The 14,885-nt window shown below is 46.8% G+C and overlaps 2 protein-coding genes across 2 annotated transcripts in view; one reads left to right on the top strand and one right to left on the bottom strand.

The window, feature by feature from the left end:
• Positions 1-2,494: 2,494 nt before the first annotated feature.
• LOC306993695 (cingulin-like protein 1) overlaps positions 2,495-14,885 on the top strand; it is a 70,016-nt gene continuing 57,625 nt past the window's right edge. Inside the window, exon 1 of the mRNA XM_079603695.1 lies at positions 2,495-2,616. The gene's annotated coding sequence lies outside the window, so the exon portion shown is untranslated. The remainder of the gene's footprint in view (positions 2,617-14,885) is intronic.
• On the bottom strand, positions 4,346-8,390 carry pclaf (PCNA clamp associated factor). Its single transcript, XM_079603696.1, has 5 exons — positions 8,236-8,390; positions 7,532-7,618; positions 6,788-6,977; positions 6,640-6,708; positions 4,346-4,468 (listed from the first exon to the last, which is right to left on the bottom strand). Exons 1-5 carry the CDS (start codon positions 8,279-8,281, stop codon positions 4,432-4,434), a joined length of 429 nt encoding a protein of 142 aa, XP_079459822.1. The 5' UTR covers positions 8,282-8,390; the 3' UTR covers positions 4,346-4,431.

Below are 14,885 nucleotides of genomic sequence, written 5' to 3'. Positions count from 1 at the left end.
CACACTCACACATACTCTCCTCAACACCAGCAGTGTGAGGCCACAGTACAACAGCACACACACACACACACACACACACACACACACACACACACACTCACACACAATTCAGTGCAAATCCGTGACAGACACACACACAGCTTCTAATATGTCAGACTATGAACGAAGACTTTTGTAGGCTATGATAAGAAAAAAAACAGACGGTGCGTGCGGTACTAATTTCTCCCCGTTTGTCTATGATCAGCGTCGCGTTTTTAACATCTTGGAACATCATCAGAGAATGCCCTTCATTGGTCGTTCCAGTCATTGTGAGTCATGTATCGTAGCAACGATGATGACAAGTGACAACAGCGGGAAATGTGAAAGTGACTAACGTTACTCCAAGCAGCCGGCGAAAAAGAGCACAAAAATACAGAATTGAATTGGAAATAGCTGCACAATGTGCTTAGTCTGGAGGTGTATTTGTTTCTGTGAGATTTTCCTTGTGCATATATATAATATTTGCTTCTCTTGAACCCTTCAACCTGCATCATTTCAACTTAATTGTGTTTAACAGCAGAATTTGTGGTGAAAAACTACATTAGCCATTTTCCTTGTGTTGTATTAGTTGAATGCATTATTTGAGTGCAATATTTCCTTTCCAGTGCAAAACAATAATACATAAAAAACAGGTAATATATATAAAATATATATTTTATATTTTCTTTATTAGCTGTTTTTTTATGTACTATTGTTTTGCACTGGAAAGAAAGTTAACTAAAATGGAAGTATAATTATATAATAAAGATATTTGCACTACACATCCTTAAAATGTTGTCAAATTAAATGTCACATTGTGCTTTTGTAAAATAAAGAAAGTAAACAGGGAGTTCTGCCTCTCCGTCTGTAAACTCAAACAAAACTCAGCGAATACTATTCACTCAGACGAGATATATATCTCTATAATCATTTAAGTGTGTACTTTTAAATTATCTAATTCAAAACTAAAACAAATATTCTCTGTTTATGTAATCTAAGAGAGCCTAAGTCCCTCCCCTTCCGGTCGACCACCATGGGACCTTATTTCGGAAAAATATTGTATGGTAGTCAATGGCGAGAGACAACAAATATTTTGATCTCGTTTGAATTGTGCCCTGAATTACACATATGATGTTTGTCAATTTAAAAGATACATTTTAAAGTCAAGAAAGTCGCAGTTTGATGTAAAACTGTTGAGGTATAAGACTGTGAAAATACGTAATTACAAAGACTACAAACCCAGAAGGCGCACATGCGACGTCATACCTTTTCTCTCAATGAATGAAGCTAACTTTACTGAAGCTAACTTTACTGAAGCTAACATCTGTCATTTTTTCTATAGTCTTACATTATAATCCTAACGTTACGCCGTCATGCCTGACTCGTGTTTTGAGCCAGAATACACACATACGAGCAACGGATCTTGTGACGTAGGCTACATAGTGCGAGACGAGAGATGTAGTTCATCGAGCGATTTTCACATACAACTAAACGTTACTCTTCTGTTTTATGACAAACTGCGACTTTCTTGACTTTCATATTTACCTTTTAAATTGACAAACATCATATGTGTAGTTCAGGGGACAGTTCAGACGGAATAAAAAGATAAGTTATCTCTCGCCATTGACTTCCATACATATTTTTTCCGAAATAAGGTCCCATGAGCCGGAAGCGGAGGGGCGGGACTTAGGCTCTCTATAGAGCTGGTAAGTCCCGCCCCCTCCGTAAAACCCCGCTGGACCTCAAAGTTGAAAAAGCGTCAATGCAAGTGAATGGGAAAAAATAATTATTTTCTGGTCCCGTTCGAATTGTGCCATGAATGTGAACATATGTTGTCAGTGAATTTTTTATATAATCTTTCGTGTGAAGAATGCTACAATTTAGCGGGTAGAAGTTTGATACGGGTAGACTTTGTGTGAGAGCACTTTGTGGACTACAACTCTTCGCTGCTGTCGACGCGTTTGAAACGTCAACACCACTAGCACACGGCTCTAGCTCACGGATCCCGCTAGACATGGCTGTGTCTTTGGTGCACTTCACCGCCTTCTTTCAGGGAGAGGACAAAATCGTTGAGGTTGGCGAAAACCACGGGCAAGTCAACTTTATGCGGTGACGTCACATAGGCGACATGTAGTCTTTCTCGTTATGTCTTTTCCACAACTGCTAGCCGACGAATCATACCATATACTGTCAAACTTGTAACATGAAAGATTATATAAAAAATTCACAGACAACATATGTTCACATTCATGGCACAATTCAAACGGGACCAGAAAATAATTATTTTCTCCCATTCACTTGCATTGACGCTTTTTCAACTTTGAGGTCCAGCGGGGTTTTACGGAGGGGGCGGGACTTACCAGCTCTATAGCTCCTTATCTTTTAATGTGACCACGCCCACGCGACCGCGCGCTATTCAAACGCAGATGATCTGAGGCGATACATGCAAACCGGCCACATCAGCTCGATAACACACACCAAGTTTAATCAGATGAATGTACTGTCATCTTGCGAGGCGGTGAGGAATAATCCTGGGAAACTTACCTCGGAAGTGCTGGTTTCACTTTGAGGAGCAATGGGTCCAGTTGAGGATTAGTAGTAAGTTTTTTTTATTATTATATGCTTTGTTGTAATCGCGATATGGAAGTGTCTGTAAACCGCAAAAAGACTGTTTATATATGAATCGCGTTTGTGTGTGTGATGAATGAACGGCATGCGCTGTTGCTAACATTACTAGTTGTGGATAGACTATAAAGTTTTTACTGTAAAATACACATCAAATAAGCTTTTGTTAGCCAGTTTCTGCTCATATGTTATATATATAGTATGTTTTGTCAAAACTAAACTCATCAACTAAGATGTTATAGTGTTTGTTCCAATGTAACGTTAGGCTATATCAAACTAATGAATCCTTAACTTTGAAATATGTATGATACTTTAAAAAAAAGAAAGATTACACTTGAAATATTGTTAAAATTGTAATTGTTGTTGATTTACATGTGAACACTTTTTAATAAAATAGCAAAAAATATTTACAAGGTAGATGTAAAATAATCTTTATAGGTCAATATAAGCCTTCTCATTAAATTATTTATTGTTTTTTATTAGTGACACATTTGGGCATATGATGTATTCCAAAACTTTCTGAAAATACAGTATGAGAATTAACTGCACAATTACTAGAAATGTTGAGCTTGGATATTATACAATTTGAATGTATAAAAAAGAATGGCTCATGTAGCATATTTGAACAAGATGGGCTTGAAAGGCTCATTATGCGGGTCATTGTCTTCTGTGAACCACACTCACTGTTCATGATGTGTTGGATCAGTCACGGCCCTGCGCATGTTGCCTTCCCAAACAAAAAGTGTTTTACAAAACGTAAATCAATGTATTGTTTTATGTGAGTGATTAGTCAGGATGATTTTCAGATCATTTTGAAGGAAAAGCTCTAGGCGACCACACCCATTACTCAGAAGTATTGAGAACACATATTTACTGTGTGATTTCTGGCATTATTTCAGACACTTTCATTTTTTGAAAAAAAACATGCATAAACATTATTCTCTCAAAAACACAAACATGTACATGCATGTTGCTCACATATTATGGTAGCCCTGTTTGTGATAAATAGTGTAATTACACCTTTGCCATTAATATGTTTATAAGCAACTGAAAAAAGCACAAATGTCAGAACATCTCAAGGACCCCAAAAACACCTTAGACCCCAGAGGGTTAATAACATGAATCATGTAAACTATAGGCCGATTTCAGCCCAGAAACATCATCACCTCAGCTCGTGTCTGGTTGGAGGATCCGCATCTCAGCTCGAGTGTGATTGGAGGATCCGCATCTCAGCTCGTGTCTGGTTGGAGGATCCGCATCTCAGCTCGAGTGTGATTGGAGGATCCGCATCTCAGCTCGTGTCTGGTTGGAGGATCCGCATCTCAGCTCGAGTGTGGTTGGAGGATCCGCATCTCAGCTCGAGTGTGGTTGGAGGATCCGCATCTCAGCTCGTGTCTGGTTGGAGGATCCGCATCTCAGCTCGTGTCTGGTTGGAGGATCCGCATCTCAGCTCGTGTCTGGTTGGAGGATCCGCATCTCAGCTCGTGTCTGGTTGGAGGATCCGCATCTCAGCTCGTGTCTGGTTGGAGGATCCGCATCTCAGCTCGTGTCTGGTTGGAGGATCCGCATCTCAGCTCGAGTGTGATTGGAGGATCCGCATCTCAGCTCGTGTGTGATTGGAGGATTTGCTCAGTCACAGATCAGTGGTTTATGGGATCGATCGCACTCAATGGAGACATCACACAAACTCTGAAAAACTCACTTTATTAAACTTCTGTACAACATGAACCAACATCCCAATAAAAGTATTTACAGATGTACACTAAAAACTGTCATGAGAATCGTGGATCACTCCTCCTCTTCATCATCAATGATGGGTCTGGACCTGAAACACAGAGACACGGGTCAGGGGAGCACAGAGACACGGGTCAGGGGAGCGCAGAGACACGGGTCAGGGGAGCACAGAGACACGGGTCAGGGGAGCGCAGAGACGCCGGTCAGGGGAGCGCAGAGACGCAGAGTCAGGGGAGCGCAGAGACGCCGGTCAGGGGAGCGCGGAGACGCCGGTCAGGGGAGCGCGGAGACGCCGGTCAGGGGAGCGCGGAGACGCCGGTCAGGGGAGCGCGGAGACGCCGGTCAGGGGAGCGCGGAGACGCAGAGTCAGGGGAGCGCAGAGACGCAGAGTCAGGGGAGCGCAGAGACGCAGAGTCAGGGGAGCGCAGAGACGCAGAGTCAGGGGAGCGCAGAGACGCAGAGTCAGGGGAGCGCAGAGACGCAGAGTCAGGGGAGCGCAGAGACGCAGAGTCAGGGGAGCGCAGAGACGCCGGTCAGGGGAGCGCAGAGACGCCGGTCAGGGGAGCGCAGAGACGCAGAGTCAGGGGAGCGCAGAGACGCCGGTCAGGGGAGCGCGGAGACGCCGGTCAGGGGAGCGCGGAGACGCCGGTCAGGGGAGCGCGGAGACGCCGGTCAGGGGAGCGCGGAGACGCCGGTCAGGGGAGCGCGGAGACGCCGGTCAGGGGAGCGCGGAGACGCCGGTCAGGGGAGCGCGGAGACGCAGAGTCAGGGGAGCGCAGAGACGCAGAGTCAGGGGAGCGCAGAGACGCAGAGTCAGGGGAGCGCAGAGACGCAGAGTCAGGGGAGCGCAGAGACGCAGAGTCAGGGGAGCGCAGAGACGCAGAGTCAGGGGAGCGCAGAGACGCAGAGTCAGGGGAGCGCAGAGACGCAGAGTCAGGGGAGCGCAGAGACGCCGGTCAGGGGAGCGCAGAGACGCCGGTCAGGGGAGCGCAGAGACGCCGGTCAGGGGAGCGCAGAGACGCCGGTCAGGGGAGCGCAGAGACGCCGGTCAGGGGAGCGCAGAGACGCCGGTCAGGGGAGCGCAGAGACGCCGGTCAGGGGAGCGCAGAGACGCCGGTCAGGGGAGCGCAGAGACGCCGGTCAGGGGAGCGCAGAGACGCCGGTCAGGGGAGCGCAGAGACGCCGGTCAGGGGAGCGCAGAGACGCCGGTCAGGGGAGCGCAGAGACGCCGGTCAGGGGAGCGCAGAGACGCAGAGTCAGGGGAGCGCAGAGACGCCGGTCAGGGGAGCGCAGAGACGCCGGTCAGGGGAGCGCAGAGACGCCGGTCAGGGGAGCGCAGAGACGCCGGTCAGGGGAGCGCAGAGACGCAGAGTCAGGGGAGCGCAGAGACGCAGAGTCAGGGGAGCGCAGAGACGCAGAGTCAGGGGAGCGCTGAGACGCCGGTCAGGGGAGCGCAGAGACGCCGGTCAGGGGAGCGCAGAGACGCCGGTCAGGGGAGCGCAGAGACGCCGGTCAGGGGAGCGCGGAGACGCCGGTCAGGGGAGCGCAGAGACGCCGGTCAGGGGAGCGCAGAGACGCCGGTCAGGGGAGCGCAGAGACGCCGGTCAGGGGAGCGCAGAGACGCCGGTCAGGGGAGCGCAGAGACGCCGGTCAGGGGAGCGCAGAGACGCCGGTCAGGGGAGCGCAGAGACGCCGGTCAGGGGAGCGCAGAGACGCCGGTCAGGGGAGCGCAGAGACGCAGAGTCAGGGGAGCGCAGAGACGCCGGTCAGGGGAGCGCAGAGACGCCGGTCAGGGGAGCGCAGAGACGCCGGTCAGGGGAGCGCAGAGACGCCGGTCAGGGGAGCGCAGAGACGCAGAGTCAGGGGAGCGCAGAGACGCAGAGTCAGGGGAGCGCAGAGACGCAGAGTCAGGGGAGCGCTGAGACGCCGGTCAGGGGAGCGCAGAGACGCCGGTCAGGGGAGCGCAGAGACGCCGGTCAGGGGAGCGCAGAGACGCCGGTCAGGGGAGCGCAGAGACGCCGGTCAGGGGAGCGCGGAGACGCCGGTCAGGGGAGCGCAGAGACGCCGGTCAGGGGAGCGCAGAGACGCCGGTCAGGGGAGCGCAGAGACGCCGGTCAGGGGAGCGCGGAGACGCCGGTCAGGGGAGCGCAGAGACGCCGGTCAGGGGAGCGCAGAGACGCCGGTCAGGGGAGCGCAGAGACGCAGAGTCAGGGGAGCGCAGAGACGCCGGTCAGGGGAGCGCAGAGAAAGGAAGTTCCTCACTTCCTGGGAGCTTTGGTGACGCCGCTGCCGCCCGCCTCTTCATCATCTTCCTCAATGATGGGTCTGGATCTGGAACACAGAGTCACGGATCAGCGACAGTAAAACATGTAACACACAGATCAACAGAGACAGGAAGTTCCTCACTCACTTCCTGGGGGCTTTAGTGACGCCGCTGCCGCCCGCCTCCTCTTCCTCCTCCTCCTCATCATCTTCATTAGGATGAAGGTTCTCCTTCTCGGGCTTCCGGCCGGGACCGCCGAAGAAATCCCCGATGCCCTTCTGCCATGTGGGGGTGGGCCTGGGGCACACGGGGTTCCCTCCCGCATACTTGCCCTTGGCTGAGGACACACACACGCATGAGATCATCTGAACCAGCACGGCCACAGAAACATCCACGTAGTGATAAAATAAAATTCTGTATCAAATTTATAGGCAGGACAAGTAGTTTAATCTTGGTTTGTAGAGAATTACAAACATGCGCACATATATTCAAACGCACATAACTATAGAATTAATTCTTGATGCGCACGTGAGCATCAGTGTTTCTCACAGGTTCAGTGTAAAGTCTGTGTAGAGAGAACGCTGTCGTCTTAGCGACGGAAGTGAATCAATCAAAACTAACTTTAGCTGGGAAATAACATTATTCAAGAACCGCTATAAAGCCAAAACAATCTGTTACCTTAAATTATACGTTTATCTCTGTAAAGCAGCTTTGAAACATTCTACATTGTTAAAAGTGCTGTATAAATGAAGATGACTGACTGAAAACAGCATCGGTGTTACACAGTCTAAGAAATACTAAATGTACCTTTTAGCTTTAAGTTTAAAATAAAGAAGAAGAAAAAAAAAAAACATCCTCCGTGAGTGTGTGTGAGCGTGCGCGCGCACTCACCAGGCGTGCCCGACTGCGCGCCTCCGCTCTGCGCGTTCATGGATCCAGACGCGCCGAGGGACTTCCGAGGCGCGGAAGCTGCAACAGCTAAACACAAAAAAACACACAAAACTAACAAATCACATTTAATAAATCCTGCACAACACAAGCCACACATGCAGGATGACGTCATGTCCGCTCGCGGGGACTCGCGGCGTCTCTTTGTGACGCGACGCGGATGAAGGTGAAAGTGGCGCCATTTCATTCTGTCACCGATAAACTCTATTAGACGCAAACTTTCAATAACATTCGCTTCTAATGTTCAAACAATAACAATGAGATTATTCGAGCTGTGAAAACACTCCTTCAAGAACATGTATCAGCAGTAATAAGATCAGCATCTGGTGAAGCCGTTTACCGCCCGCTCGCTGGACAACAGAAGCTTCGCGCTCAATCCTGCTCAGACGAACATGGCGGATCACCGTGTAAAAGCGCGTTCTCGGGGAACGACACCGCGGATCTAGTCACGGAGCGTTTCTGTGCTTTTGGCGGGAGATGAGAGATAAACACTTACTCGTCTTCATCTATACATTGACATAGATAATAGTACAACAACTGATAATAGTAATAGCAACAACAACAGTACGATTGATACGAGCGTCCCCGTTGTCCCGCAGGTTAGAGCAGTCTGGCAGATATTAACGGGTTAGTTCGGGGTTTCTCACCTTTCCTGTATGTTCCGGGAACACTATCCGCTTTAGTCCGCACCATCGCGCTCGCTCACTGCAGCTGCACCGACGAAATACAGCTCGCGATTCCCGCCTTCTTTTTAAAAGAGGAGCCGAATCTCATGACGTCGCGGGCCGACAGCCAATGGCTAGCCAGGAAACTGGGGCTCGTGACTGACTGTAGATTACGCCACTCCCACTTTAAAGGACAGACGAAAAGCCTTACAAAAAAGTTACCATAGTGCATACGTCACGCATGGAAACAGAGGGAATGTGTGTGTGTGTGTGTGTGTGTGTGTGTGTGTTAGAGAGAGAGAGAGAGTGTGTGTGTGTTAGAGAGAGAGAGAGTGTGTGTGTGTGTGTGTGTGTGTTAGAGAGAGAGAGAGTGTGTGTGTGTTAGAGAGAGAGAGAGTGTGTGTGTGTGTGTTAGAGAGAGAGAGAGTGTGTGTGTGTTAGAGAGAGAGAGAGAGAGAGAGAGAGAGAGTGTGTGTGTGTGTGTGTTAGAGAGAGAGAGAGTGTGTGTGTGTGTGTGTTAGAGAGAGAGAGAAAGAGAGAGTGTGTGTGTGTGTGTGTGTGTGTGTGTGTGTTAGAGAGAGAGAGAAAGAGAGAGAGTGTGTGTGTGTGTGTGTTAGAGAGAGAGAGAGTGTGTGTGTGTGTGTGTGTGTGTGTGTGTTAGAGAGAGAGAGAGAGTGTGTGTGTGTGTGTGTGTGTTAGAGAGAGAGAGTGTGTGTGTGTGTTAGAGAGAGAGAGAGAGAGTGTGTGTGTGTGTGTGTGTTAGAGAGAGAGAGTGTGTGTGTGTGTTAGAGAGAGAGAGAGAGAGTGTGTGTGTGTGTGTGTGTGTGTGTGTGTTAGAGAGAGAGAGAGAGTGTGTGTGTGTGTGTGTGTGTGTTAGAGAGAGAGAGTGTGTGTGTGTGTGTGTGTGTTAGAGAGAGAGAGAGAGAGAGAGAGTGTGTGTGTGTGTGTGTGTTAGAGAGAGAGAGAGAGAGAGAGTGTGTGTGTGTGTGTGTGTGTGTGTGTGTGTGTGTGTTAGAGAGAGAGAGTGTGTGTTAGAGAGAGAGAGAGACAGAAGCCCTACACACAGAATTCTGCTAAATGATACTAAAATTACAAAGGAAAACACCCAATAGCGCATGCAGGGCAGAATTAGGCCGATTCCCATTGATTATTACAGTTTTTTTCGATTGCTAAACGACAGTGAGCACAACTGGAGCTACATGTGCAAAACTCGGACTACAGTCTGCACAGCCGCAGTTCATGTGGACCAAACTCGTGTTCGTTTCTCATCGCTTGAACACAGTTTTCAAAACTCTACACACTTATCCCACGACTTTAACCACAACCTGCACAACACTGTGGATTTACAGCACTTTGTTCAAATGCTAACACACTGCTGTCAAAACTGTGAACCACACATTCACAACAGAACAGATTTCAGCCTTGTGCCTTTCAAACACTGCTGATGGCAACTTCAGCCGAGACAGGAGAGAGTTACATCCTTACAGGAAATGAGAACATTACAGGAATATATTTTGTATTGCAATTATAGAATATTTACACAGATATATATTACAGTAAGTTTGACTGTAAAATATATTGTTACTGTATTACTGTATATACTGTAATATACAGCAGGACCCAAAGGCTGGCCCCAACAGGAGGAAGAGGAAACATATCTTCAGATGCGCAGGAAAATGCTATTGTCGCAGATTTATGGTTCTGTACCTGCCTGCACATTCACCCTTCCTCAACCCAATAGAGGAGTTGTTCTCTGCCTGGAGGTGTAAAGTGTTTGGTCACCACCACCCACATGACCAAATGTCTCTTTTGGAAGCCATGCGTGCCGGATGTGAGGACACGAGTCCAGAGGACTGCAGGGATGGATAAGGCACTCCAGAAGGTGCATGGCAAGAGAGAACATTAGATGTGATGTTGATGAACACCTGTGTCCTGATGCTAGAGATTAGCAGGATTAGCCCCTCAATTATTTGTTCGAATTACATATACTTTTAGTTTCTACCTTTTTTTCCTCATTACTGTAATTTCGTAAATTACTACAGACTATTGAAGCAAACTGCTAATTTTCATTTACCTTAAAGAATTGTTATGTTCTAAAAATGTAAATAAATCATGTAAAAGAATGTCACTCTTTTCTTTGAAGAAAATATTACTTTGTATGAAGTCACTGACATTGTTCAAACTGTAAAGATGAAAAGTTTGTATTTTCTGTATTGGTGTTTGATGTGTTTTACTCTCAGTGTGTTCTGAGTGACAGTGTGTGTTATCTCAGTGAGGGTTGTGTAGTGTCTTACTCTCAGTGTGTTCTGAGTGACAGTGTGTGTTATCTCAGTGAGGGTTGTGTAGTGTTTTACTCTCAGTGTGTTCTGAGTGACAGTGTGTGTTATCTCAGTGAGGGTTGTGTAGTGTCTTACTCTCAGTGTGTTCTGAGTGACAGTGTGTGTTATCTCAGTGAGGGTTGTGTAGTGTTTTACTCTCAGTGTGTTCGAGTGACAGTGTGTGTTATCTCAGTGAGGGTTGTGTAGTGTCTTACTCTCAGTGTGTTCTGAGTGACAGTGTGTGTTATCTCAGTGAGGGTTGTGTAGTGTTTTACTCTCAGTGTGTTCTGAGTGACAGTGTGTGTTATCTCAGTGAGGGTTGTGTAGTGTTTTACTCTCAGTGTGTTCTGAGTGACAGTGTGTGTTATCTCAGTGAGGGTTGTGTAGTGTTTTACTCTCAGTGTGTTCTGAGTGACAGTGTGTGTTATCTCAGTGAGGGTTGTGTAGTGTTTTACTCTCAGTGTGTTCGAGTGACAGTGTGTGTTATCTCAGTGAGGGTTGTGTAGTGTTTTACTCTCAGTGTGTTCTGAGTGACAGTGTGTGTTATCTCTGTGAGGGTTGTGTAGTGTTTTACTCTCAGTGTGTTTGAGTGACAGTGTGTGTTATCTCAGTGAGGGTTGTGTAGTGTGTTACTCTCAGTGTGTTCTGAGTGACAGTGTGTGTTATCTCAGTGAGGGTTGTGTAGTGTTTTACTCTCAGTGTGTTTGAGTGACAGTGTGTGTTATCTCAGTGAGGGTTGTGTAGTGTTTTACTCTCAGTGTGTTTGAGTGACAGTGTGTGTTATCTCAGTGAGGGTTGTGTAGTGTTTTACTCTCAGTGTGTTTGAGTGACAGTGTGTGTTATCTCAGTGAGGGTTGTGTAGTGTTTTACTCTCAGTGTGTTCGAGTGACAGTGTGTGTTATCTCAGTGAGGGTTGTGTAGTGTTTTACTCTCAGTGTGTTCTGAGTGACAGTGTGTGTTATCTCAGTGAGGGTTGTGTAGTGTTTTACTCTCAGTGTGTTCGAGTGACAGTGTGTGTTATCTCAGTGAGGGTTGTGTAGTGTTTTACTCTCAGTGTGTTCTGAGTGACAGTGTGTGTTATCTCAGTGAGGGTTGTGTAGTGTTTTACTCTCAGTGTGTTCTGAGTGACAGTGTGTGTTATCTCAGTGAGGGTTGTGTAGTGTTTTACTCTCAGTGTGTTCGAGTGACAGTGTGTGTTATCTCAGTGAGGGTTGTGTAGTGTTTTACTCTCAGTGTGTTCTGAGTGACAGTGTGTGTTATCTCTGTGAGGGTTGTGTAGTGTTTTACTCTCAGTGTGTTCTGAGTGACAGTGTGTGTTATCTCAGTGAGGGTTGTGTAGTGTTTTACTCTCAGTGTGTTTGAGTGACAGTGTGTGTTATCTCAGTGAGGGTTGTGTAGTGTGTTACTCTCAGTGTGTTCTGAGTGACAGTGTGTGTTATCTCAGTGAGGGTTGTGTAGTGTTTTACTCTCAGTGTGTTTGAGTGACAGTGTGTGTTATCTCAGTGAGGGTTGTGTAGTGTCTTACTCTCAGTGTGTTTGAGTGACAGTGTGTGTTATCTCTGTGAGGGTTGTGTAGTGTTTTACTCTCAGTGTGTTCTGAGTGACAGTGTGTGTTATCTCAGTGAGGGTTGTGTAGTGTGTTACTCTCAGTGTGTTCTGAGTGACAGTGTGTGTTATCTCAGTGAGGGTTGTGTAGTGTTTTACTCTCAGTGTGTTTGAGTGACAGTGTGTGTTATCTCAGTGAGGGTTGTGTAGTGTCTTACTCTCAGTGTGTTTGAGTGACAGTGTGTGTTATCTCTGTGAGGGTTGTGTAGTGTTTTACTCTCAGTGTGTTTGAGTGACAGTGTGTGTTATCTCAGTGAGGGTTGTGTAGTGTCTTACTCTCAGTGTGTTTGAGTGACAGTGTGTGTTATCTCAGTGAGGGTTGTGTAGTGTTTTACTCTCAGTGTGTTTGAGTGACAGTGTGTGTTATCTCTGTGAGGGTTGTGTAGTGTTTTACTCTCAGTGTGTTCTGAGTGACAGTGTGTGTTATCTCAGTGAGGGTTGTGTAGTGTTTTACTCTCAGTGTGTTTGAGTGACAGTGTGTGTTATCTCAGTGAGGGTTGTGTAGTGTGTTACTCTCAGTGTGTTCTGAGTGACAGTGTGTGTTATCTCAGTGAGGGTTGTGTAGTGTTTTACTCTCAGTGTGTTTGAGTGACAGTGTGTGTTATCTCAGTGAGGGTTGTGTAGTGTCTTACTCTCAGTGTGTTTGAGTGACAGTGTGTGTTATCTCAGTGAGGGTTGTGTAGTGTTTTACTCTCAGTGTGTTTGAGTGACAGTGTGTGTTATCTCAGTGAGGGTTGTGTAGTGTCTTACTCTCAGTGTGTTCGAGTGACAGTGTGTGTTATCTCAGTGAGGGTTGTGTAGTGTTTTACTCTCAGTGTGTTCTGAGTGACAGTGTGTGTTATCTCAGTGAGGGTTGTGTAGTGTTTTACTCTCAGTGTGTTTGAGTGACAGTGTGTGTTATCTCAGTGAGGGTTGTGTAGTGTTTTACTCTCAGTGTGTTTGAGTGACAGTGTGTGTTATCTCAGTGAGGGTTGTGTAGTGTTTTACTCTCAGTGTGTTTGAGTGACAGTGTGTGTTATCTCAGTGAGGGTTGTGTAGTGTTTTACTCTCAGTGTGTTCGAGTGACAGTGTGTGTTATCTCAGTGAGGGTTGTGTAGTGTTTTACTCTCAGTGTGTTCTGAGTGACAGTGTGTGTTATCTCAGTGAGGGTTGTGTAGTGTTTTACTCTCAGTGTGTTCGAGTGACAGTGTGTGTTATCTCAGTGAGGGTTGTGTAGTGTTTTACTCTCAGTGTGTTTGAGTGACAGTGTGTGTTATCTCAGTGAGGGTTGTGTAGTGTCTTACTCTCAGTGTGTTTGAGTGACAGTGTGTGTTATCTCAGTGAGGGTTGTGTAGTGTCTTACTCTCAGTGTGTTTGAGTGACAGTGTGTGTTATCTCAGTGAGGGTTGTGTAGTGTTTTACTCTCAGTGTGTTTGAGTGACAGTGTGTGTTATCTCAGTGAGGGTTGTGTAGTGTCTTACTCTCAGTGTGTTCTGAGTGACAGTGTGTGTTATCTCAGTGAGGGTTGTGTAGTGTTTTACTCTCAGTGTGTTCTGAGTGACAGTGTGTGTTATCTCAGTGAGGGTTGTGTAGTGTCTTACTCTCAGTGTGTTCTGAGTGACAGTGTGTGTTATCTCAGTGAGGGTTGTGTAGTGTCTTACTCTCAGTGTGTTTGAGTGACAGTGTGTGTTATCTCAGTGAGGGTTGTGTAGTGTCTTACTCTCAGTGTGTTTGAGTGACAGTGTGTGTTATCTCAGTGAGGGTTGTGTAGTGTCTTACTCTCAGTGTGTTCTGAGTGACAGTGTGTGTTATCTCAGTGAGAGTTGTGTAGTGTTTTACTCTCAGTGTGTTCTGAGTGACAGTGTGTGTTATCTCAGTGAGGGTTGTGTAGTGTTTTACTCTCAGTGTGTTCTGAGTGACAGTGTGTGTTATCTCAGTGAGGGTTGTGTAGTGTTTTACTCTCAGTGTGTTTGAGTGACAGTGTGTGTTATCTCAGTGAGGGTTGTGTAGTGTTTTACTCTCAGTGTGTTCTGAGTGACAGTGTGTGTTATCTCAGTGAGGGTTGTGTAGTGTTTTTACTCTCAGTGTGTTCGAGTGACAGTGTGTGTTATCTCAGTGAGGGTTGTGTAGTGTTTTACTCTCAGTGTGTTCTGAGTGACAGTGTGTGTTATCTCAGTGAGGGTTGTGTAGTGTTTTACTCTCAGTGTGTTTGAGTGACAGTGTGTGTTATCTCAGTGAGGGTTGTGTAGTGTTTTACTCTCAGTGTGTTCGAGTGACAGTGTGTGTTATCTCAGTGAGGGTTGTGTAGTGTTTTTACTCTCAGTGTGTTCGAGTGACAGTGTGTGTTATCTCAGTGAGGGTTGTGTAGTGTTTTTACTCTCAGTGTGTTCGAGTGACAGTGTGTGTTATCTCAGTGAGGGTTGTGTAGTGTCTTACTCTCAGTGTGTTCTGAGTGACAGTGTGTGTTATCTCAGTGAGGGTTGTGTAGTGTTTTACTCTCAGTGTGTTCTGAGTGACAGTGTGTGTTATCTCAGTGAGGGTTGTGTAGTGTCTTACTCTCAGTGTGTTCTGAGTGACAGTGTGTGTTATCTCAGTGAGGGTTGTGTAGTGTCTTACTCTCAGTGTGTTTGAGTGACAGTGTGTGTTATCTCAGTGAGGGTTGTGTAGTGTCTTACTCTCAGTGTGTTCTGAGTGACAGTGTGTGTTATCTCAGTGAGGGTTGTGTAGTGT

Source organism: Phoxinus phoxinus (assembly GCF_949152265.1).
Source record: "Phoxinus phoxinus genome assembly, chromosome: 25".
Classification (NCBI taxonomy): domain Eukaryota; kingdom Metazoa; phylum Chordata; class Actinopteri; order Cypriniformes; family Leuciscidae; genus Phoxinus; species Phoxinus phoxinus.
This window is presented reverse-complemented; position numbering and strand designations above follow the sequence as displayed.

Coding starts and splice junctions, on each gene's coding strand:
- pclaf (XM_079603696.1), bottom strand. CDS start 8,281: ATGGTGCGGACTAAAGCGGATAGTGTTCCCGGAACATACAGGAAAG. Junction 6,978..7,531: donor CGCGCAGTCGGGCACGCCTG/GTGAGTGCGCGC, acceptor GTGTGTCCTCAG/CCAAGGGCAAGTATGCGGGA. Junction 4,469..6,639: donor GTCACCAAAGCTCCCAGGAA/GTGAGGAACTTC, acceptor TCTGTGTTTCAG/GTCCAGACCCATCATTGATG.